The 26,784-nt window shown below is 39.6% G+C and overlaps 1 protein-coding gene across 6 annotated transcripts in view; it reads right to left on the bottom strand.

Annotated features, from left to right (window-relative positions):
• Ghr (growth hormone receptor) overlaps positions 1 to 26,784 on the bottom strand; it is a 255,583-nt gene that overhangs the window by 132,349 nt on the left and 96,450 nt on the right. For 4 of the 6 annotated variants that reach the window (NM_001437874.1, NM_001437872.1, NM_001437875.1 and 1 more), the window contains 1 exon segment: positions 11,651 to 11,729. In NM_001437874.1, coding sequence (NP_001424803.1) covers positions 11,651 to 11,720 — 70 coding nt within the window. In that variant the 5' untranslated portion in view covers positions 11,721 to 11,729. 6 annotated transcript variants of the gene reach the window in all.

The following is a 26,784-nucleotide window of genomic DNA, read 5'->3' on the forward strand; positions in this document are numbered from 1 at the left end:
TTATGGTTGACTTTTGTTTTGTAATGTTTTTCTCTTTTTTATTTTTGTCTGATTTCTTCCTATCACTGGAGTATTTTGAAAAAGAGGGAAAAAAATAGAAGCTGTCTTTGAAAAGACATCAAGTCTGAAGTCGCTCATTCAGATTGTGAGGGCACTTTAAGAATGGCCCAGAGAAATGATAGACTGAGCTGTGTGCATACTGTCAGCACACACCTTAGCTGTCATGGGCAGTATGCGTGCATTCGTGACATTGGATGCAAGGGCACCCATCAATCACCATCAGCTGATAATTCCTGGGTTCCTGTATTCAACTTTAATCGTATGACCAGCTGGCTTGCTATTGTCTCTGCTGCTGCAGGAGCAGCCTTCTCTCTAATCTCTCCCACACACACTGGGTGAGGGCACTCACGACACTTTGTATACTTTAGAAGCATACATTTGCTATGGCATACCTCACATGATCACCTTTTTCAGTGTGACCCTTTTAGCTGGGAACCTTTGCCTTCTTAAAGGCTAACTTATGGATTTTTAGCACCTGGCTGGAAAAAAAAGTAGTTAAATAAAAGAGCAAATGAACCTTTGAGAAGATAATGGGGGTACTGTGACTGAGGGTGTAAATATTTGCTTTACCTTTAAAAGCACATCTCAGTCGGTGTAGCAACCACGGGACAGTCAGTTCAACCTGCACCCAATGGATTTAGACTAGTGGTTTTCAAATAGAATTTCTTTTTATGCCCCATCTGCCTGGTGGCACTTAACCATATGTGGAGGCACTTCCGGTGTGAGCTGATGAGAAAGCATTACTGGTCTCCAGGGTATAGAAGTCACGATGTCACTAACATGCGATAATACATGGAACATATCCTACCCCAGAAAAACTATCTGACCTAACATGTCAATAATGTCCACTAAGAGCAAAAAATCCTCATATAGAATCTTGATCTCTGACTCTATCATAACCATGTTCTGTGAGTTTCTGCTTCAAATACTGTTCTGATTTAGTATCTCTTGTAAGAAAATATTTAAGGTGTCATAAAAGACTAGATTTTTAGTGAGCCATCTCTGTCATACATAGAAAGTAACCAAAAGGCAGGGAAATTCAGGGTTTGATTCCTAATTCTTGACTATAGATGAATGTCTAGCTTTCATAGAAAAGACATGTGGACATAGGTCCCACACAGCCACTTCCGGGAAGAGGGAACTATCTGAGTTCTCCTAGAAAATTTACGGATTTGACTTTGTCGATTAAGGACCCTGAGATAACTGGAAAATACTAAATGAACTTAAATGACAGCTGAAGGCTCATAGCTAAAATGTGAACAAATTAGTTCCGTCCTTTGCTTTGAAGTAAGCCGAGCCCTGAGTGAGTGGCAGTGGGCATGAGGTGGCATAACTGGTGGCAGAGAAGCCTAAAGCATCACCCAGAAATCCTTTATGTCTGTCACAACTGAACATGTATCCATTGTTTATAAAAATTATTCCCTGTGTAGATGTAGTGGAGTAGTGCACTTTTGCAATGATCTTCATAAAGCAGTCTCCAGCAGTAACTCATGTGCCTAGAGAATAGCAATCCCCACAATGGAGACGTGCTTAGACCAAGAAGAAAAATTATGACCTTGCCCACTGGCTGTCACCTTTTAAAAACATTGCTGAATTATTTGTTTGAAATAAATCTTATTTGGAAACCCACTGTGTAGAATCAACATAAGTGCTATATGAAGCTATGCATAGGCAAGGGTGGGACCCAGAACGCTTTGGCAGGCGCGTTATGAACACCTATCCTTATCTCCAAGCCTGTCTCTTTCTACCTTAGGATAACTTAACTGAACTCTATCAGATTTGCATCTGAATACCATTTTTGAGCCATGTAAAGCGTTTAGATTAAGTCCCCCCAAATAAGCTCCTGAGACAAATATTCATGTGGCTATGAGGTATTAGGAATTGTTTTAGGGGTTCAGGAGACAGCTAAGTTGACGGGAAAGTACTTGCGTAAGCTTGGGGACTAAGTTCAAACCCCAGCACTCGCATTACAATAAATAAATAAATAAATAAAAAGAGGCCATGAATTTGAAAGAGAGAAAGATGGGATATAAGGGATAGTGTGGAGGGAGGAACAGGTAGGGTTGATATAATTATATTACAATCTCAAAAAATGAAAGAAATAATTTTTAAAAGGCATGCAAGTGCAGACTTATGATCCCAGTGCTAGAGAGAAGACAAGCAGACCCCTGGCCTTATTTGACCGACTAGCCTAGCCAGTGATAGACCTTGCCTAGCCAGTGATAGACCCTGCCTCAAAAATAGGAAGCAGATCCAAAGGAGTGGCACGGAAGATTGACCTCTGTTTGTCTTATACATGTACATAGCCTGCGTACACACACACACACACACACACACACACACACACACACACACACACTAACAACTGGACACCAGAGCAGGTGAAGGTATTGTCCCCTGGTGGTGTAGGGGGAAGAGGTGAGTATCTGGCTCAGTTCCCTTGGGAGCTGTGCTGATAATTCTCTGGCAGTGGTTAAGGAAAACCCCAAAGACACAAACACTCTACCAGCTCTTCAGGCACAGGAAAAGGTAGTTCTAAGTAGCCCGAGGGAGCCGATGAGGCTAAAAGTGGTAGGTGTTAGGAATGAAAGCCCAGAGCAAGCAGTATGCGCAATAGTGGCAAAGCGGTCTACCACAAATGACAGCGTCCTCTAGAGTGGCTTTGGTTTCTTACATTCTCTGAGCCTCACTTTTCTCATCTGTTACACAAGAGAGAAATAACCTGCTTCAAGCCTGCTTCAAGTAAATGACCACTGAGACAACATAGAAAGAGAGCATACGCATCTAGTTACTAGTGACTGTTTCTGGCCTTAAGCTGAGGTTCTGCAAACCCTAAGGCCTAAATAAACATGCAGACTAAACAGAGACGTACAGTCTAAATTTATACTAGTATATACCCAGTACCAGCAGTTCAGGTGCTAGATGACCTACAGAGCTAGATGACCACACTTAACATTCAGAAAATGTGGTACTGGTCTAGCCACCAAAGAAAACTCTGGTCTTATGATACACAAGTTTGTCCACTTGTTCAGGGCAATCCGAGCATGGCACCTTGGGTCCATTGCTTCAGACTACCCCAGTTTTCTCAACCTCTGGGTCACATGGCCTTTTCATGGGGGTAACCTAAGGCCATTGGAAAACACAGATATCTTCATTAGTATTTGGAACAGTAGCTTAATTATAGTTATGAAGTAGCAACAAAAATAATTTTATGGCTAGGGGGTGGTGGTGGTCACCACAATGTTAGGAACTGTATTAAAAGCATTAGAAGATTAAGAGCCACTTGGTAAGCATAGGCTCTACCCTTAACAAAGTCTGACCAAACTGCGTGGCTCAGGATGAAGTTACTGAAGTGATTGTCTTTCATTTGCTTCCCTAGGCCCCTGTCCTCTCTACAGCACATACTTTTAACAAAGCTATTGCTAAGAAAAACATGCCCCTGCCCCCACTCCGCAAACTAAAGGAGCAGCAGATCAATGAAGGGTGGAGGAGAAATGATGCCAAAAGTTAGAGGGATGAAAGTAGTCCTTCTTGAGAATAAATGGCTCCTCTCTAAGTGATTTATGTATGCTAAATACATCTTCTTCCAGTGGATTATGTTCTAACCTTCACAGGCCTTTACAGTTATAATCAATTATAGTTCCTATTAATTTTCTTCTTATTTCATTTTGGGGAAGCCAAGCATCACCAATCTCTGGTATGGTACAACACTAATTCTCTTTTTCACATTTAGAGCTTAAGAAGTTAAGGATTTTTCTAATATCATATTTACTTACAATAATCAGGAGAGCTTCATATCTTTTACTAGGGAGGCCTGTTATTTAGGAAATGGGTTCAAAAAACCAGATTCAGGTATTTATAGGATCTGAAGTCAGAGTCTTTCATAATCTCAAGTTCAATGTCCAGAAGGGCAGTGAGATCTTTGATATGGGATCTACAAGTCTTCTATGTTTCTGTGTCTGTCAATATTTGGGCAGACTTATCAGGTAGGTGGGGCACAGGTAGAGATGGTGCCAGGGTGATGGTGTTGAGGGGCCTGTTCATTCAATGTATGGTGTTGGCCAGTGGCTGGCATGGTGGGAGGAGACAGTGTTCAGTGACCTGAATGTAGGAAGGACATTATGCTCTGAGGTCATTAATGCATGGAGCAAAATTATAGTCCTGGTGTCATCAGGCCCATATGAAGCAGTAAATAAAATCATTCCAGTTTCAGAGAAAATCCATAAATCCCAGTTTCTACCATTGAAAATTTAATTTTAGATCCTTCCTACGGTACGGGAATCCAAGTTTAACCTGTACCTTGCTTAGATGTGGTCATTCAAAGTAGCAGGGACAGTTGTGGGACAGGACTGGAGAAATCCCAGGTCAAGATTTTGATGCTGATTTATTCATTCATCTAACAAAAAAGATATTTATCAAAGTACCAGTGGATGAGACACAAGGATGAAGAGAATATTCTTCATATCTGAAGGTCTAGTGACTTCCACACCGATAATGCATTATTACATAAGATATGTAATTCCATCCTGTCAGTCCTACTCTTTTGAAGCTATTTCCTTCGAGTTCAATCCAAACTTGTTACACAGCTTCAAGCATAGATGTCATTGCAACTTCATTTAGAAAATGGACCCAAACATCATGCTAGTCCCCCTATTCACATTTTCCCTCCTATATTCTTGGTAAAAGATTACGTAAAAGTATTATGAAACACTTCTCTAGTGATTGAGACATGAACTACTCTCATCCATGTCATGGAAGCATAATGGAAATACTGCTAAGGATATGGCTTAAGATGATACATTTTCATAGAACCAGAAACAGAGACTTCTGGCAAATGTATTTATGAGATTCTGTTGATTCGTTTTGAGTCACTTTGGGGAATGAGGGACCAGAGAAAAGACTTACAACTGAGGTTGATGAAGTTCTCCAGACCCCAGGACCTCTTGGTCTGTCCAGTAGTCTCCATACAGGACACCAAGAAATACTCTCTCTGGGTGATCAGTTGTGCAGTCAGATCTCAAGTAGCATTCGTCCCTATATTTCTACTGCAGACAGCAAGGAAGTGCTGCTCTGGGCTAGAAGATGATGTTGGCAGCATTATGTAAACATATGAAACATATGAACTAGTGTTGGCTAAGATAATATGGGACCCCAAAGCCTGCTGCTTCAAAAAAGAAATGAGTGTTCTTCTTGGTATTGGGGATGTTGGTGAGCGCTTGAGGACAAGTCAGGCACAGTAGTGAGGATAAACAGTTAGATGGACCTGAAGCCAAGCCACGAGAGCACTTTGGTTGATGAATCTGATAGACCTACATATCATTATCACATTGAGTTTAAAGTTAAAGTTTTAATTAGAATCAGCACTGGGAAAACAACTATATTAACTTCAATAGAGGATGGAGAAGGAGAGGGAGAATGGGGAAGAAGAGGAGGGGAGAAGCAGGAGGAGGAGGAGCAAGAAGAGGAGGAGGATGACAATCAGGAGAAAATTAAAACCATCAGCCATAGGTCAGAAGACTCTAAGATAGTTCTCTGAGGGTTCTCCCAGGTGCTTTGTGATGGAGGGACCTGGCTGAATTAGTCCAAGCTAGCATGGGCTTCTGTGTAGTTGAGACTAGACTGACCTCTAGAAAGAGGCAGATAACCAGGTGTGCTCATGAACAGCCACTAATTTTCAGGTATCCCACACCAATTAACTTTCATCAGTCTCTTCCCTGTCAACTCAAAAAAGGAGTCTCAGTTTGGGTTACTGAATCAAGGTGCTGTGGGAACATTTTGTAAATCAGGACAGGTTCTTGTCCTGGAAAAACTGGGATTTAAGTCAGATAAATGGATAGATGATCTGTCGTGGGCACTTGGATTACTCATGGGTGGTACCAAGCCTTCTACTTACAAATTAGCTGAGACATAAACTTAATCACCTACACTGTCAGGGTCTTTATTAAGCTGACTCAGGTATTGTGTAAACGTAGCCACCTTCCAGGATTCTGCCCAGCACAAAGCATTGTGCGTTTCAGCACATCTTGGTTGCATTTTGTTGCATTATATGAGGTAAGTACATACTCCGTAATTAAAGAACGTTGAAGAGTTTGTTAAAGTCTTGAGATACAGTAATGAATGCCTAAAGACTTTAATGGAAAGAGAATTCAGTTTCCTGTCCACATGATAGACTTGCTGCTGTGCGGTCATCTATGCCACGTGCTAGCCACAAACACAGGTGACTAGAGGGTCATAGGAGTTGGGCTAGGCATAGGTAAGAGGATTTAGAAAAAGAATGCCAGATATAGTGTTAAAGACATGATGTTCTTTCCCCAGGCTTGATATGTTTCTATGCAGAGTGGGACTACCCTGTGACCCCTACACTTTACTGTCAGCAGGCTGACCTGTGTTCCACGACTCTACTATATTAAAAGTGAGCCAATGATGTTTTTGATAACATTTAATTAAATGTGTGAAAATTTAGAAATGGGTGAAATAAAAACATACTGATATTCTCAAAGTTCTACCTGTTAATTGAACCACAAATAGTGCACTTAAGATATTCTTAATATTTCTCTGATCATGAGCCATTTGTTTGTTTATTTATTTATTTAACAATCCTGTCACCCTTAGACTATCTCTCTTTTGACCTATTTTAATTCAGTTCCTCTTTACTTATTCTTTCAAATTATTCTTATTACTGCTAATATTTCCAAGGTGGAATTCTAATTGTGTTATTATCTAGCCTAAAACTCTGTAATAACTAAGGGTACTCATAACTAAATTATGTTTACATCTTTGCTTTATGTTCTATAAACTATATGCTCCTTGAAGTCATAAACATCAATTTTAATTTCCTCTTGGAACCCCAAAAGTATAAAAATGCCCAAAGTCTACTTTGTGCCATCGTTTACAAATGACTCTGCTTATATCTCTCATTGGCACTATCTACAGTCACCTGGCTTGCTCTAACATGCTGAAGTCCAATGTCAAAGTACATTTGTGATATGAGGAGGTCAGGATGACACAGGATTGTTGATGTACATGGACGTGAGCCATGACATTAGACAGATTATGAAACTCTTCTTGCTTTGGATAGTCAAGAAAACTGAGGTTGAAAGGTCTGTGGCTTCTCCACTCACTTCAGGGAGAAGCCAAAGCTTTAAATTACTCCTTTTTTGACAATGTTTAAAGGGACACCCTTTAATGTTTATCAACTCCAACTGTGACTCTAATACTTCTTTGAACTATATCCCGGATGGCTTGGCAACTTCTAATGACCATGTGTAGCTTCAACTGTAGTGGTGTAGAGTTTGTTTAAACAATAAAATCCCCCTACTGTGCAATTATTTCCTGTTGAACAGTAAGATCAGCAGAATCTACCAACTAAACTTGTTATTCTACATATAATTATAAAGACTGTTCAAAAACATAAAAAGAACAATACTTGCTGAATTCTGGTTCCTTTAGAACATGGCATATAATTCTAGTAAAGTTTTTTTTTCTTATAAATGGTATAGAAAGATACAATGCGTTTTGCAGAAGCTTTCTCCAGAGTGGGGAGAGGTAAATTATGAGCTTTGCCTATAGTTATTATTAATAGGTTGTATAATCTATATGTATAAATATACACATAAACTTTCATATATTATATATAAATATCATACTCAAATAGTATATATGCAGTCTATAAATATTAAAATGCATAAATAATGTTCCATTCCATGTTTTGTTTTGACTTTTATTTTGATTGGCTTGCTTACAGGTTTGAGAAAGATTATCACTTGACGGATTTGGCACATACTTTTTCTTCCTTTCCATAGACTGCCAGTTTTTTGAGGCCAGACAAGTCCTGTCTTTGCCTGTGAATCCTTTTGCCATCTGTAGACTGTATAATTTGACTGAAATCAACCGCCTTAAGTCTGTTTCCAAGAGAAATAAACAGAGTGCTCATGTACAGTGAGCTTTGCCAAATGACACCTTTCTTGTCTATAAAGGAAGTGCTCAGAAGATATTTGTTGATTTTTAAATGCATCTAATAAAACTACTCCTTGCATGCTCATTCACTGAACATTGTATAACTTGTAACTGAATGAACAATTTTCTATATTCAGTGCTACTCCAATGTAGTATGATTTGGGCCATTCCCACAGTTCACATACAGAGAGAATCCTATCCTCTAACTTTCACCATACTTACCTAATCTTATGATGACTTGTTGAAGACTTTCTGTGTATTAATCTTGGCCCCTAAATTCTAGCTTGGAAAATAGGAAGTGCTGAAGAGATGTCTACGCAGTGACCTTGGTGAATTAATGATTCCAGTTCACTTTGAATTACTTTATTCAGAGAATCTTGATGATTTGCCCTCATTATGAAAGCTAGACATTGAAGAGTCAGGCTCTCAATCACTTCCAGAAGCTTCCTGTCCCAGACAGACTGAACGTCTCTGCATGTCAGGGATTTGTTTGCTTCTTCCTGAGGCTGCTGAGGCCCAAGGGGAAGCTGAGTAGCTGACTGTGTGCTATATAAGGATAAATGACATGCTTTATAGAAGGCACTCCTATACACACCAGATCTTTATGCTCATTCCTCTCCAGCAATACATCAGCTACAACTAGTGGATAGATTGACCTGGTAAAGCCTTCTAAATATAAGACAACATTGCCCATTCTTAAGAATGGAATAAGGAATTCTCCATGAAAATATATAAACTTGCACTGAGAGGAATATGGAGCCTCACATTAAGGAAGAAAAACCCTGCTATTGCAATATTAAAAACAATACAATGACAGCACTGTTCAATGTTTGGTTCCCATTACGTTTCCCACAGGGCAATTAAATTTAATTTAAAAAAATCCTCTCAGACCCAATATATTTCCAGTTGTGTATTTGCCTTAACAAGTAGAGCCCTGCTTAAGTAGTCAAGAGGCAGCTCTTTTTTCCCATACAGGCCTGTCATCTTCAGTCTACCTCTGGGGCAGATTTTTACAGCTGATTCTCTTATGATAACCCATTCAATACTGCCACACATCACACTGATCAAGCCAAAGCAAAGAATGAATTATAAAACTCTGTTGTTTTTAATTCTTTGCCTATAGTTTTTAGTCTGCCTTATACTGAAAGAGGGAAATCGAAAATAAAATAATTTGATCCAGACCTGGCAAAAGAAAAGAAACTCATGATCCATGAATGTTATCCGAGATCGTGACCCATAATGTGTCATGTGCTAAGTTTGGCTGAAGATATTAGGTATGTGGCAGATAAACACACACACACACACACACACACACACACACACACACACACACACACACACACACATGAGCATGCTTGAACATGCTTGTCTAAAACCTCTTAAGCAAACAACATACCCTATTTTTATTCTTCAGGCTATTTTAAGAACGTTTTCTGAAATACTCAAATATTTAAATTTGCTTAGTTTAACAAGAAAAGAAAGAGGGCAATGTTTCCTCTGCTAAATTCTTCTCTATACACAAGGACTGGGAAATAAAAATACATGATTTGTATTTACTATAAAATGTTTCATTTTCTTACTGTTCTTTCCTTGAGCCAACAAGATGCAAACAGAAATTGTTAAAAAGAAAACTCAGAAGCTATATTGGAACTGGCTGTGAAAATCACCATTTTGTGTAAGGGACTCTATTTCTGTACTCATTGCATCCTTATACATAACAGTCAAGACATGAAACAGCCCAGACTTAAAGCTTGAAGCTCTTGCTCCTGGCCACAATGTGAGTGGATCTAAAGCGAAAGTGGTCATCAGTCTAAGTGAAAGAGGTCAGATCTAGAAAGAACAACAAACATGGTTGCATCAATGTGTAATTTTACAAATAAAAGGTCAAATTGTAGAGACAACAGTGGTTACCAGATTTGGGGTAGGGGAAGGACATGGTAGATTGGCCATCCATAGGGCTCAATGCAGCGAATACGCAGTATTAAGTCTAGTGAACTAATAGACACCAAGAGGACTGAGGTTAAGGGCACATTATTGTATTCAGGATTTCTGCTATACAAGTAGATCACGGTTTCTCTTGTCACAGAGAAAAAAACAGGAAATCATGTGTATGTACGCGAACGTGCATGCTCAGACAGAGTGCTTATACCACTGTATATCATAAGTATAGATAATGAAATTAATTTAAAATAGGCCATCTTTTTTGGGGGGCTTCATTCTTCTTATGAAGTTGAAGGGTGTGCAAATGTTTAAGCTGTTGAACAGAACTTGGAAATTCTCTAGGTTTGAAAGTAACCCAAGCTCTCATCTCTTAATCTGGGATGTGTTTTCCATCTTCTTTAATGATTCTTATGCTGTACTTTTCACTTCACAGGCTTTTACACTCCCCAAGCCTTGCCCCATGGACTGAAAGTCACCTTAGTGAAGAAAAGAGAGATTAAAACCACCATGACTCTGGAATGGCAGAGGAGCTGAACTGTCATTCTCTGGCTCGGAACCAGGCTCTAAAAGCAGCCCTGGGAAACACTGCTGAGGTGGGGCCCGTGATTCTCTCCACATCTGACTTGCATAATGTTGACATTATAACACATTATAACACCAGAGAGACCCGAAAACATTTCAAACAATTATGATTTCTTTTCTATAAATATTTGGGGGATCGCTTTAAGAAATCAATTAACACATTCTATCCATTCCCCTTTCCAAGCTGCCCTTCACACAGTCAGCAGCTCACGACTGGGCATTTATTTTTGGTCACAAGGTCAGCAGGACATCTTAAGGCGTTAAGTCGCCCATTAAACTGTGTTTTCCAACATGAGCTGGGTGTTGAGTAAGGGAATCGGCTACGCTTAAAGCAACAGTAGAGTCCAGTGCCACAGCACGGCAAAACATATTGTTTCTACCCTCTAGTGAAACCCTGGCAAAGAAAACTGCCACATGCTCAAGACAGTCTTCCAAGAAGTTTGCCAACCCTTTGCGAGGACACTTTTCTTTCCAGACAGACACCCCCACACCCACTTGCATTATTCTTTGCTGTTTCTGCTATGACATGTGAGTCTGAAAATATTGAGACGACCAGGAAAGTATAAAAGAAAAATATAAGGGGAAGTATTCAGACCACTAAGGTAGCTCACAACTTCTGGGTATGGCAGTCACCTAGTTTTGATGTCTTTTCCCTCTGGAACTAAGCCAAATGGAAACCATTCAGAGAACAGGGCAACAAATTCATTGGAAACCTGAAGATTTCCATCTCAGAGAATATGATTAAGAGGACTGCGTTCCAAGCTCTGGAAACAGACTCTGCTATGCTTAGTCACAGACAAGCTGAGCGATTAGTAGGCTAATAATGCCTTGGTGTGATTTTAATATCTCTCCCGGAGACCTGGCTTGTCTTCATAAATGCCCCAGCACATTATGTAACATCAATTTCCAATATGAAAATGCCAGATGCCAAAGCCTACTATTACAGCCCCACTTACACGTCCCCAGAGCGGCCCTCCTGGGTTATGATTTTAAAATTAAGACAGGTTTCCCGTTTGCTGTTCCCTAAAACGTAGATGATTTCGTTTGGATTTAGCACAGCTCAACTTTGATTCTTAACACCACATGATGAGAAAAGGAACGCAGAACTCACCCCCACTTCCAGGAAACATGTCGCTGGAGACTGCCAGTGCCAGGGTTAAGAACACCCGCCAAAGATCCATACCTGAGACCTGCAAATCAGAAAAGGCACAAGGTCAAGGCAAGCAGCTACAGACTGTGGTTGTGATAAAACATTCAAAGCCCCGTGAGGTGGTGAGTGTGTGGACAAGACCATTGTAGAAGAAATCTTAGCAAGTCTAGCATTGCCTTAGACTTTAGAAACACCAATCATGAGGATGCAGAACAGTTTGGAGTCCATTCTCCATCCCATGAGCACTTGACTCAGGAAATAGAATGGGTAGTAGAGATTTTCAGGTCCTGGCTGTTAGCCACAGGATCAACTCACAGCAAATGATGTCTCCCTCCCCCCACAGCTCCAATATCAGGGCTAGTGTAATTCATTTTAGTTTAATCTGGAGATAGAAAAAAATTGCTCAGCACAGGGCTTTGAGAAAGACAAAAAATAAAATAAACAATTCTCTATAATACTAACACTTCTTATACTCATTTCCCAAGGACCAAAGGAGCCTAATTTCTATTTTTAAAACACCGCACTGATCCCAAAGAGGTGTAAGTAGAGGGAAGCTGGGAGGTGAGAGGTGAGGGAATCCAGGGAGGTTTTGATCTTACAATGATGGTGTGTTCTGAAACACCCAGGTATGTGCTCAGCAAGAGCCACGAGTCTCCATCTTTCTAGTCATTTACAAGCCCAAGTGTGGCTGCCCCAAGAGGGTCAGTCAATGGGCTCTGTAAACACATACCTTTATCTGAAGGAATACACTTCTTTGAAAAATAACCTACGGTGACTATGCCCCGGTTTCTCTAGGGACAAGTCTGGATTGGTTGGAAAGGAGCTCAGTACTCTACTCTTTGGAGAATGATTGCTGCATTGGACAACGACTGCCAACCACTTTGATGCTTAGTCCCAATATTTCCATAAATACTGCCCTATTTGCAAGTCACCTAGACACACCTTATCAATACCCCACCAGTTCTTCGGAGGCCTCCTCGGGCCTCTTTGTTAATCACTTGCAAACTTGACCATACTGATATAACTCTTTCTGTTATCCCTAATCAGGGAAGTGCTGGGCAAGAATGTTTGCTTGCATAGGTCTATAGGTGTGGTTCTGGTAGCAGCCATGGAAGTCTGAAGAGCTATAAAATGCCAAATGTTTTACATTTTCCTTAGCAGACAGAGGGCAACATTTCAACTCCCTGTTCTCCAAGTATTTTTACTTAACAAAACACATCTCTATGCAAACCCAGTATTTTCTTGTGTCTGAATATATTTGCATGCCTTCACATGCTTCACTCCCAAACACTGACCCTTGGAATTTTTGGTAGGACCAAATGTGAAAGTTAACTGAGAGGTTTTGAGGAAGTGGGAGGTTACTATAACCCAACACGTTTTGATTCTTAACTGGAAGGTTATGGGTTGACAGCTTTGCCTTGTTTACTTCGCAAATGTGAATCACTAGCTCTCTGTCCTTACTTCTAGGAATCCAGGTCATGTAGTGTTTTATTGGAGCCTCTAGTGATAAAGTACTAAATGGCTAGATCGAGTCTACAACTGACTGAAAATGTTCTAGTGTGAACTTTCCTTTTACTCTCATTTAAAAATATAGGGAACACACTGAGAAAGCAGACTCTAAATTTTAGTAATGATAATTTAACTAGTCATCTCAGAACACACTTAAAGTCAAGGTGGAAGCTCCTCCTGCCATGTGCTATCTGGATAGCAGACTATAAGAGTGAATTCTCAACTCCTCAGTTGTTTACTTTTCTTTCTGAGAAGGTCTACAGAAATGTTTGGATTTCTGAGAAGATACCATCTGTGCCTTAGAAATCAGATGTTCAAGCATTTTAAAAAGACAAGGCAGATACCAGAAACAAGTAGGATTTAGGTCAGAAAACAACAAGTAGACCAGCTTTTCCCAGCCTTCAAAGTTTTGTGCTTTTTCATTCTGAGGGTCCAGTTATTGAGTTCCAGAAGCCACATTGTACATGTTAGGTAGATTCTTCCACTGAGTTTTATTCTGCCTTAGTCCCCAGTCTTTTCCAAGCTGCTTCTCTTAATTTTAACTTCTCTCAAGTAAGTTACTACACCTCTGTTATAAGACAATCATAGCTCCACATAAGACATTTTTATGTCTCTCTCTCTCTCTCTCACACACACACACACACACACACACACACACACACACACACACACAAACACACTAAGCAAATTGTTATCCAAAAGCAAATTAGGCAGGAGTTCATTTTCGTCTCCTGTCACAAAAATAAGGTTATTTAAAGCTGCAATCCTCCCCTGTGGGTGATCAGAACAGTTCATAGCCACCTGGAACATATCACAGAAGAACCGGACTTGTAACACGTCAGGCATAGGAACCAGAAGGAGGACACAGACTAGCAGCTGGATTCAATAGGAGCCAACTGCTGCATCGGACTCTCTTCTCCCCTTTCCCTTCACTGGTGTTTCAGCAGACACAGTCTAGAGAATTTGCATTGGCTTTGATTGTATTCTGTCCCAACCAGCTTTGCAGAACTCCATGGAGAAACTTCTGGATGACTGGACTCTTCTATACTAAGCTCTAGCTGAGCTCAAATGTCTCATCTGATGTCTACAAGTGTGATAGACTTGGGAGAGGATAGAGTTCTGTCACACAGAGTTTGGATTTTTAATTTAATACAATAGCATTTGCCAGATGCCAGAAAGAGAGATCCCGTTCTTCAAGCATTCCTTCCCATATGTCTAAACTTATAATGATCCATTAACCTCAAGATAGAAGAGTTCATCCAATATGCCCCTCTAAGAAGCATTTATTAGAGGCAGGCATTTTTTTCCAGAGGAATATACCAAACTTAATTTCTAAGTTTGAGGTATTTTCCTTAGGAAAAAAATCCTACTTTAAATTTCTTGTGATATTTATTCATTCTTTGGCTACAGTCTCCTGGAATATTTTCAGGAAGAGGGAGAAAATGAGCTTCTTTTCTTACATAATGGAAGTCACACCATTTCTACTCTCCAGGTCTGAGGCATTTTGCCTGCTTTCCTCCTTCCTTCAGAGAGAACCAGCTGAAAACTAGAATAATCCAGCTGGTGTATCCTTTAGACAGCCCAACAAAGAATGCTCCCAAATTATACAATGCGGTCTATAATATATCGATCATTCTGTGACTATGACAGATCACAGACATAACAGAGGAGATACAGGTTAGATATGACATTTCCCCAAACACATTGCAACCAACTCCAGGTAAAAAGGGCATAGGCTACATTATTTTAAATGAAAATGAACAAGTATTTTTGGACCGATTCGTGGCTGCTGGCATTGAACAAAGCACTACAGGATTAATGCAAGAGTTATCCAAACTGTGTTTCTTAACTATAAGAACTAGGCAAGATTTGAAACTGAAAAAAGATGGGTTTTAATTAAAAGTGGAAAAATAAACTAGGAAAAAGAAATTAGTTGTTGAAATGAGGGGTTAAAATTAGAACTAAATGAGAGATAAGATTTTGATGTGTAAAGACAGTGAGGCAAGCTATGGTAAACTTGTGCAGACCAAAGCTCAATGTCAATGATCCGGGGCAGGGACAGAGTCTGCGGGTGTTTAGTTAATATCCTGCAACTAGTGGATAGAGATCACTGCCCAGATTTATAGGTATACCTGGGTTAGCAAAGTAGAAGAGGACCGGAACAGCATTTTCAATCATATAAGTCAGCCTTTGCTAAGATAAAGTTGCTTCTCATGCTTTTGTAATTTAATCACATCAAGGTATATGAAAAGATCTGTGATAACTGCATACAGGAAAGATAAGGAAGGATGCGTCTATGATAAACGATGAGTGAACACATGACTGAGTAAAAGGCAGAGGTGGGAATGCTGGGATCTGAGTTGCTTAGGGGGAACAGAAGGTCTCATGAGTGTTTGGATTACCTGGTGAGTGACACCATCAAGAGGCTTCCAGAAATGTGAGAGTTGTCTAGTGTGAAGCTCAAGATACAAGAACAAGGGCTACAGGGGAAGAAGCCATCAGTGAGTGTGACAGTTGTGTAGAGATGCAGACGAGGTAAACTTAACCCATCGACCAGACTGTTTTGTGAAAAATGCCTATCTCTGTGAAAAGTAATATGAACATGTGTGTTAATGACACGGGAGAGATTTGCTATTGCCTCTTGTTTATAATTAGCACAAACAAAATAAACAATCATATCAAACCACCCATATTCTCTGTCTTCTGTTAAGTATTTTAAAAGAAATTGAACAACGACCTCCTTAAAAATACAGTGCTAGCATATTAATATGTAAGGGGACTTAAGATGGACTTGGGGCCGGAGTCCTGGCAAGACAGTGAGGAGAAACTCCAAGATGACAGCTAAATTAACCAGAAATACTAAGTTCCCTCAAATTCTCATTTTGTCAATTTCACTTTTCTTTATATTGCAAGGAGCTGATTTCAAAAGTCCAGTTGAAACAGACCTGTTCACGCTGCACAGCACAGACTCCCAGAAGATAACCTAATAAGCAGTGTTGGTGTATCAGTAATGAAATGTTGCAAAACTGCACTAACTCAGCATGGAAAAATGCAGATGTCAATCCAAAAATGATACCACAAATCACCTCTTCTAATTAGCACCGAGCATTTACTTGAGTAGTTTGCATTAAGAGTTTATGTGAGATGTTTTTACTGTGGGGATCATTTGAAAACTGGTTAGACACAAACGCATTAAGTCAATTTATTTTCCTCCCACTTACTGGGAGAAAAATTGAAAGATTTTCTTTCAATTAATATTTTTGTGTGTGTGTGTGCGTGTGCGTGCATGCATGCACACGTGTGTACATGCCACAGTACATGTCTGGAGGTCAGAAGGATACTGTGGAAGTTCTTGCCTTCCTTAAGGCCGTTTGGGGGACCTAATGCAGGTCACTAAGCTTGCATGGAAAGTGCATTTTTCACTGATCCATCTCCCAGACCCAGATATTAGAAATATAACAATGGCAAAAGCTGGGTGCTGCCTAACAGTGGGGGCAGATTCTGAGAGAGTTAGGTGACTTTGTCATTTGAACAGTGTAAAGTTCACTTAGACTAATCTAGATGGTGTAGCCCACTGTATACCAAGGGTACAGATGATATCTAGGTACCAGTATATAGATGATGATGCACATATAGATAGATTTATAGATATCACGTGTGTCTTATGTACATAATATATTCTCCTGTATATAATACGTTTTTAAGTATAAATAAAGCATATGCACCTATATCTTCGAACATACCATGTGGAATAGCCTAGGTTGTGATGAGCAAACAGCAGGAGGTTAAAATAAGCGCAAGAGAGGAGGATGCAATCAGAATGCAGTAACCAAGTGATCCCTTTCGTGTTCACAAGTAGGCATGTACCCTAAGGCCATGGAAGGGAGTACAGTGCTAAGCAAACACGCGAACCTGGGCACAATCAGTTATCACCACACTAGTGAGTGTACTTGCCACAGTTAGCGCAGGGAGACTGGCAATGCTGCAAGTTCATCTTACCTGACAGTCCCTCTAATCCTAACCCTAACCCCAACCCTAATTATCACCCAAATGTGAGTGATGTGGGAACCACATCAGAAAGTGGAGAGGCAAATGGACTTTCTCACCATTATAATGTTTGAAAGCACAGCTCGGTATGGATCCTGATATGGTCTGAAATATAGTTATGAAGAACAGGGCTACCATTTTTTGAGACTGCTCTTTTCTCTGCAATCTAGTGGGACTCCAGAGTAGGAACTTTGGGTACATATAGTATGAGGTAGAAGTGAAAAAAAAAGACTGAAATAGTGGTATAGAAACAGTAGATCTTTTTTTTTCTACCTAACAAATAAATATATCTTGTTTCTGTCAGAGTTGACCAACTTAAGTTACCAGGGGCTACTGACAACTTGGAATATGGCTAATATGACTGAGGAGTAAAATAATTATATATTTCATTGAACCCTAATTGACTGGTTAAATTAAGCGCTCACACGTATTTAGAAAAGGATAGAAGGTGAATATGTTTTTCCAGCTGTACATTTTAAGATCTAAATGAAGACCATAAAATTTAGCACCTAAGTTGAGATATGTATGTATCAACTACATATAGATCTTGAAGACTTGGTAAAAAATGGATACAGAGTATTTTATAATTATACTGACTGCATATTGAATTCATAATTTAGATAATTGAATTAATTAAAATATATTATTCTAATTAACATTTTTTTCAAATGTGAGCAGTTGAAAATTTAAAATACGTGATATGCAATAACTTTCTACTGGTAACGTTGGTCATATATTTTGTGGTTTATATGTTTGTATTTACATTAAAACACCAAGCTTATTTACGCTCACGTTACACTATCGGCACATATTTTTTAACAAAACAATAAGCAATTTAAAGTATTTTTAGTTACACAAACAGTATGAGCACATTTTTAGAGGTCCTCACAGACACTGAAAAATGGGACCCAAGGTTCACAGACGTCTTCAGAGACTTCTCGAGATGACATTTGCCTGGGGTTTTGTAGGGGTTTCTCAGAGTTGGTGTTACTTTTACTTCCATAAGTGTAACTATCCACATGTGTCTGCCTTTTTACTGTCTGTGCCTCCTTACTGTCTCTTTGGAATTACAAAAGGACCACGATCTGCTTTTGCCAACCTCTGTGGTGTAAATACCTCTGCCAAAGCTGATTTTAGCCTACCAATATGAAGCCAGCAGAAGCTGGATCCAGCTCATCGCTGGCAGGGAAAGTGACCGTCGCTGGCTGGCTCTATGTAAAGTATCAGGTACAAAGACTGAGGAATCTGCTGACTTGGACACAAAACATATGAGGGCTTCAGAGTGAACCCTGGACATTTGATTTCATCTAATGACATCTGATCCGCTGTCAGCAGATCCTGCTTAGTTAATAATCACCCAGGGGAACAAATCTGGGGCTACAGACATTTGTCACAACCCTCTCACCTTGATCTTTATTTACAGATGGGGTAAGATAAGTAGTCAAGTGAATGTGTTCATGAGTCAGAGAATGCTAGGTTCAAATCCAGCCTTTACTCCTCTTAGTATGAATACTTTTGCAAAACAACAACAACAACAACAACAACAACACAACAACAACCTCAGAACTAGATGAAGTGACTTACTCAACTCATTTTCTCATTCTCCAATACATTCATAATTATTGGAATTCTGAAAATGATACTACGTTGTTCCCATGGAGTAGGTCTAGAGTGGGCCTTATTTGCGTACTATATGAAACCCAAGACTGTGTGGGTGGTAAAGCAGTCAATTTACCTCACATGAGGGTGCAGAGAAGAAAACAGTTTACACTCGTGTAACACATGTTTCCTAGAACTATGTAGGAGTGCACAGTTTAGGTTTGTATTTAAGTGTCCAGGGAATTTAACAAGCATTACATAGAGGTCCAATTGTGTGGGTGCTATCCTAGGGGTTGAAACATTATTCCAGTAATTGTTTATGATGTTATTACAGGAATCGGATCATTTGTTTTGTTAAGTACAGATTTTTAGAGCTGATTGAGGAGATGAATTCTAACAATCTGAGGATTGACTTGAGGCAGGGACCCGCCTTGGGACAACCCAGAGGGAGCAGGGTCTCCCCTTCCTTTATGGCCTTAAAGCAGAAGGAACGTTTTGCTAACCAGGTTTGGAGCTCTTCTTCTTGCTGTGCCCAGCCGTCCTCCTCAGAGAGGGTTTCCTTACTGTCAGGACATTCTATTTAAAGTCGGAAGTGTGCACTGAGCACATTGCAGCAACTTTCCACAAGGAGTTCTCCAGATGCTGGAGTCTAGGGCAGTACTTCCCAACCTGGGGCTTGAATGACCTTTTCACAGGGGCTGCATACCAGATATCTTAAACTTCAGATATTTGCTTTAAGATTCATAACAGTAGCGAGATTACAGTTACAAAGTAGCAATGAAATAATTTTATGGCTTGGGGTCACCATAATATAAAGAATTGTATTAAAGGGTTGAAGCATGAGAAGGTTGAGGAGGCATGGTCTGGAGGTCATCAGCTCACCCAATCGGATTCATTCATTTGGTGCATTTATGGATTCACAGGGTAGGCATGATTCTTATGCAGCAGAGGAAAATCAATTCTGTGGTGCTGACTTGGGCAGTGTCCCTTCTCACAGTTCATTACACTATTTCCTTGATCAAGCCATTTTCCCCCAAATTAGAATGTGAAAGAGGAAACGCCTTACTGCTTTCCTGGTTTTTCTTTGTCTACAAGTGACTCCTTTAAAATTCCGAATTATACATTTTTTGAAATTATAATATAATATGAATTCTCCCTTCCCTTTCTTCCTTCCAAACCCTTCCATATCTCCTCCTTGCTCACCCATGGTCTCCTTTTTCATTAATTGTTGTTACCTGTTTTGTGTGTGTGTGTGTGTGTGTGTGTGTGTGTGTGTGTGTGTGTGTGTGTGCATATATTCCCAAATATAACTTTCTCAGTCTGTATGATGCTACTTGTACATATGTTTTCAGGGCTGCCTTTGTATTTGATAGGTTAATGTACTCTTCCCTGGGGAAGACTATTTCTCCTGCTCTTATTATTCCTTCGTTGCCTGTAGTTGTTTGTCTGGGGCTGATGATTATTAATGGCAATGTTAGAACATAGAGAACATGGAAAATATTATTTAAACAACTCTAAAGGTGTGGGAATTTCTTTTGTGATCTAAGATAGAAATGCTTCTTGTTTCAACTGGGGTAAGAGGAGGTGAATAGACTATGGGAGGCAACTTCTCACTGACCAAAGTCTTCAGACAAAAGCACTTTCTGTCCTGATAAGACAGCGATCCATCAGTCAGACTGTCCCAGGCGCTTCTATGTCTTCAAGGAATGCTCATGCCTCCGTGTCCTTTGGCACAGAATCAGAAATGTAGGCTTTGTCCAAGATAGAATTACTTTGGTAATGTTTCTCAGGCTCCTTTTATTTTGTTCAGTCCTCAGGCACTGTAAATGCAAACCTCGCATGACAAATGAGAAAACGGAGGTTTAGAGGAGGACAAAGACCAAGAGGATCTCTGAAACTCATGAAGATTTGTTATGTTTGGGCAGGATCTGGAAGCATCCTCAGTACCTTTGATTTGTCTATTTTTCAGTCTGTAAACCATACAAACGAAACATGATTGTGCCAGTAAGGATAAAACTAGAGGGAACAAGAAGAAGGAGTAAATATGAGATAGGATTATATACAGAGTGGCAGACAACATCATATTTCCTGCGCATAAGGCTGTCAAGGGCAAGATACCATGGATGCGGACATGGTAACTCGTAAATGTTCATGTAGCAGTTTGTCTAAGGGTTGTAGCGATTGAAGAACACATAGTCATCTCTGCCTTCCAGCCTCCAAGAATACATGGTCTACTTTTGAGCATACTGCTTATGGGCTCTGCTGTGTGCTCACTCGATAACATGGGATCGTCCCCTGCCTTCTTTAAGCATATATATAAAAATAGAAAGGAGCTACTTTGGCTAGACTGACTGGCTGCCAGGGGCACAGAAAACAGGCAGATCAATGACATGTCTCATCTCTAAGAAGTTTACTACATATTCATCAGTTCACTCTCTAAGATCATAGGCACTTGACCTTAGACCGTTCATTGTAAATAGTTTCAATAACAACTGTGCTTCAGAAGAGTCTAACACACCAGTTCCCAATCTGTGGGCCACACCTTTGAGGGTCGCATATCAGGTGATAACGTTACTATTCATAACAGTAGCAAGGCTATGTTTATGAAGTAACAATGAAATGATTTTATGGTTGGAGGTCACCACGGCATGGGGGCCTGGATTAAAGGGTCACAGAAATTAGGAAGGTTGAGAAGCACTGGCCTAACAGAAATGCAAGTCACGTGTATCATTTTAGATTCTCTTGTGCTCACATACAAAAAAGATAATATTGATTTTAGTAAAACATTTTTTTTCAATAAAATCACTGTGCTCTAGTTAGCTCACGAGTAAAAACACCACACAGGTGGACAAAGGCAGCTGCTCAAACACACTCGCAGTAGGCTCTGCGCATTCCAGTAAACTTCTGTACAGAAACAATGGCCACTTGGAACCGATGGAACTTTGCTTAGGCTTTTACAGTTTCACTATTATGTTTCTGATGACTTAGTCTACACAAAAAAGAAAAAGAAAGAGAAAGAAATCCTGTGGTTTGTTGAAACAAACAAACCAAACCAAACCACTATCAACAGTAAAACACACACACACACACACACACACACACACACACACACACACACACACACACACACACACCACAAGCTTTATGTCATCTTTCATGACTCCTGTGTCCTTTTTCCGCTGTCTGCCTTTTCTCCTCACCTAAGATTAGCCTCTCTTGGCCTCTTTCCCAAATTTTATGCTATAACCACACAGCTGATTATATACACACATGTATACACTGTAGATTAGGACAAGCATATGAGGAAGAACTTGTAGTCTCCTTTCTGTCTAAGTTAGGTCATCTCACTTGGAAATCACACTTTCCAAGCCCTCCTACAGATTGTCATGATTTCATTCCTCTCGTAGCTGATTAAGATTCCATTTGTGTGTGTCACTCACCTTCGAGAGGCATCTAAGTTGGTTCCATCTCCTCGCTATCATGGATAGAACAGTAATAAACACGGAAGTGGAAATACCTCTATGGAGGGTATAGAGATGTTGCAGTATATGCTCAGGAGTGGAGTGGGTGTTTATGGTAGTCAGTCTCTCTCTCTCTCTCTCTCTCTCTCTCTTTCTCTCTCTCTCTCCCCCTCCCCCTTTGCCTTCCTCCTCCCTCCCCCCTCCCTCCCTTCTCCCTTTCTTTACTTTTTTCTTTGTGTTTTAATTTCCAGGGAGGGACAAGGTTTCATGTAGCCCAGCCTGTTCTAGAGATCAAAGCTGCCCTAAAACTTAAGCCTCTACACCTAGCCCGTAAGTAAACTTTATCGGTTGAATGGTTGAAATAGTAAACACAAAATTAACCTACCACAATTATTATTCTATGAAGTACCAAGATAAAGAAATAAATATCTAGAGATGAAATCACTCAGGCAATGTTTGAAAATGTAACTGATGAGCAGGGAAAGGCCAAATGCTGATGAGATCCCTCCAAGATTTCCTAATTACTCCATAGGTAATTAGGCCAATTTAGGTACTGCAGTCAAGCGACTTTATAATTGGAACTAAGATGACCAATCTACTAATTTTACAATAAGGAGAATATCCTATTACAGGGGCCTATGAAAACTGAAGTGGAAGTCAGTTACTGCAGTGGGGGAGAAGGCAAAGAAATTAAGGATTTGACACAGACTCTATCTGTGGAAGAAGAGCTTGATGTCCAGTCCAAACTGGCAGCACCAACTGGCTTCTGGCTATCTACCAGCAAGGAAACTGAAATACTCTCTCATGGCAGCAAGAACCTGAAACCAGCTAACAACTCCAGCAATCTGGGAGGGAGCTTCCGGAGAGTAGTACTCTCCTTAGGATACTTCAACTTTATCCCGGTGAACTCTAAGCAGAGAACCCTATTGAGTCAAGGTGGGCCGAGACATCTATATAATTGTGAAGTAATAAGGGAGTGTTTTAAGTCACTAAAATTTGTGGCAATTTGTTACTGAAGCAATTGAAAATTTAGACAGGTTCTGAAAGTCTGTAATTAAGCCTTAGGCTAACTTCCTAGATCAGGAAGATAATAAATGATTCAAAATTATCTGCATATAGAAATCCGGATCCAACAAGGACTTTAACAATAATGTATACTGACAATTGTTATAAGGCACTACAAACAAATCAGATAGTAAATAATTTATAGTTTTATCTCCTGCAATTTCCTGGGATAAGAAGCCTCTGACTTCAAAAGTAGAGTGTCTCAATGCAGACGGCTGCAATGTTCTCTCAGAACATTAATTCTCCTATATTTCAATTGTACAGTCAACAAGAGATCTTCTGAATTTTAACTTATTTTCCTGTGTTCATTTTTTAAAAAAAATATTATAGTAGTCAACTGCAACAGAATTTTTTCATTGTGCAGTGAGGTATGAAAAACAAAAAGGTTTTATTCAGAAACATTGGTCTTTTCTCTTAACTTTGGCTTGAGTAAATCAGGCCCTGGTATCTGACTCACTCCGGGCCACTACCATTTATTTTTGAACCCATAAATCTACATGAGATTATCCAAGGGAAAAGGAGAAAGTCCGCGGATGTTGTCTTCATGAGTTTGTTGGCCTTGCTTTTCATCTTAAGCCAAGGCCAAACTAAGGAAATAAAAACTAGAATACATTGGTAGGAAAGTAAATCAAAATCAATGATTGAAAACTTTTCACTGACTGGGGCAAGGGTAAGATAAATACATAGACCATACATTGTCAGTCAATCTTGGTGGCATATGACATAAATCTTGGCTGTAGTGGAGGGGGCTTATTTCTCATCCTTCTGAATGAAACATTTAATTCCAAAAATATTTAGGTTTACTTTCCAAGCAGTCCACCAAAGTGCATCTCAGGCAATTATAATTAAATGACCTGACTGTGTTCCTTTTAAATCAGATGGATGATGAAGGAGTAATGTAAGCAACAGGCTGAACCAAATTGTGACCCACCACTATTCACATGCTGCCATTCACATGAGAGCCAAAGAAGTAGACACTTGAAATGCTTTTTTTCTGAAATACCATTAAGTGAAATTTGTGATTCAGATACTTGGGTAACAGAAATAAAACATCCTTCTTCTTTTCAAATGGAAGTGATCTGAATGGAATTTTCACATTTCGAGCACTTGCAAGGAAGTTACTGGTTAAAACGTTATGTTTAAATAAAAAATAGAAACTACAAGAAATCTGCAAGAAGTTGTTCACACAATAAGATCCCCTACGGCTAAAGAACCAAAGGGAGGCATTTCAGACCTTAATCTCTCCAAGTGTACCAGCTCCACACACAGATTAATGCTCAGGAAACCAGACCTTCCTCCATTAAGTGGACAATTGACTTTAGAAGCCTGAATTCAGTGATAAAAGGAGCAAGCGGTCAAAGGCTTCTCCAGCACTTGGAAAAGAATAGACTTAGAGAGAAGACGGATACAGAGAGATTTAGGTAAAGGAAAAAAAATAAAAAAATGGAACAACAACAAAGAATAAATCTAAGCTTAGCTTGGTTAGAATTTTTTTTTTTATAAAATGCAAAAGCAAATAGGAGTAGTGACAGAGACCCGATCTGACTTAGGAACATTTAAACAAAGTTAGCCATACGAACCAACAGTCCTGTAGATACCTCTGAAATGAAGGCTGGATAGTCTTACAATATCTTTCAGAATTTATATCAATAATCTTTTTTTCTCCATTTATTTACCTTTGCAAGAAGATCTTGTTTAGTTAAAATCTGGTAGAGAAGCTAGGGTTGAAAGTAGAATTTCGTGGTTATTTCTTGGTGTCTTGGTCTGTAGCATCTAGGAGTTGTTGCTTGGGTATATAAATCTCCAAAAAATCCCCATAAATTAATAATCCTCTATCTTGTGGTCTCTCCCACTATCTCTCACACACCTGGTTCCAGAAGAGTGTATCAATTGTCCCAGATGATTGCTTCATCTAATGCAGCTGGTGCTCTTTGCCCAGAACACTTTTAGATGCTTCCAGCTGAAGTGAAGGCCAACCTGGGCTAAAGTCTACCTGAGACCATGAGATCATTTAAGAAGAGCTGAATGTTAGAGCTTGAGGCAGATAATGTTTTCCATCTAAATAAATGGAATGTAGTAATTGGATATTTTTGTTGTTGTTTGTGTTTTTAAGACAGGGTTTCTCTATGTGGCCTTGGCTGTTCTGGAACTCTGTAGACCAGGCTGGCCTCAAACTCAAAGATCCACTTGCCTCTGCCTTGAGTGCTGGGATTAAGGGGGTATGCCACCAGCACCTAGGGATAACTGGGTCATTTTAATGTGGTACTGTGACACCTCTCAGAAGAGTAAGAACAAGAACAGAAATCCACTCATATAAAATTTAAGCTTCCCAAGGCCTCAGAGTGCAGAACATTGAACATTTTTTTAAATGAAGAAATAAATGTAAAAACAAATTCTGAAATACCACTATGCATTGAAGTTCCTAGTATATTTCATTCTATTGTAGACTTTCAACCATTCATTGTAATAGTATCTTTAATTGGAATACCTTTAGTGTGTTCTGTAAATATTGGTTTATTCCTTCATCTCAGCTCACCTGACCATCAAAGAATAATTGAGAAGAATCATACACTTAGATAATGTTTTTATTTGATTTAGTTCTCCATTTTCTCCTCCTCCTCCTCCCCCCCCCTCCTCCTCCTCCTCCTCCTCCTTCTCCTCCTCCCCTTTTTGAGAAAATTTCCCAGGAAAGTGTTTGTTATGTAGCCCAGGATGACCTTGAACTCTCTTGCTTCAGCCTCTAGTTGCTTAGCGCTCTAAATACAGATGTCTACTACCACGCTTTGCTTGTTGGATGGTTTTTAATTAGCTTATGATTGAGCTCTTTCAGATAAAAAAGGTCATGAGTCAAGAGTCATTATAAAAGACCAAGTATTTATTGAAATACCTACACAAACAATAGAAAATGAAAAGGATGACTTTCCTCAGTCTGGAATAATGCTGTAGTTCTTATAACTAATCATATAGTTAGAATGTTCATGGTTCTTAGGTGTGGACTGAACAACTCCACACAGAAGACTGTGAAATGAACGTTCCACTATGTGACCGACAGTCCTGTCTTCTATTACCAGAAGAAGACAACTGTGATCTAGGACTGTTGACAGAATTAATGTGCTGGTTATTAGACCTGTTCTTGCAGCTAGCTCTTTGAAGTATGTATGAAATGTGCCATTCTGTGGCATGTGATACATTCAAACTCCTTTCGCATAGGACAGCCTGGAAAGGAGCATTTATTTGAGTAGTTAACAATGACTAGCAGTGAGAATTGCAGTGATTTTTCTGTGATTGCTTTGTTTTTTGAACACACAGAAATAGCATGGTAGCATGGTACCAATAGCATGGTAGAGGCCTCAGAAACACATTTCTAAAACAAAACTCATGAACCCATAAATACTTGTCTCCAGAGTTTGTATT

The sequence above is a fragment of the Rattus norvegicus genome, chromosome 2 (assembly GCF_021556685.1).
Source record: "Rattus norvegicus strain SHRSP/BbbUtx chromosome 2, alternate assembly SHRSP_T2T, whole genome shotgun sequence".
NCBI classification, from domain to species: domain Eukaryota; kingdom Metazoa; phylum Chordata; class Mammalia; order Rodentia; family Muridae; genus Rattus; species Rattus norvegicus.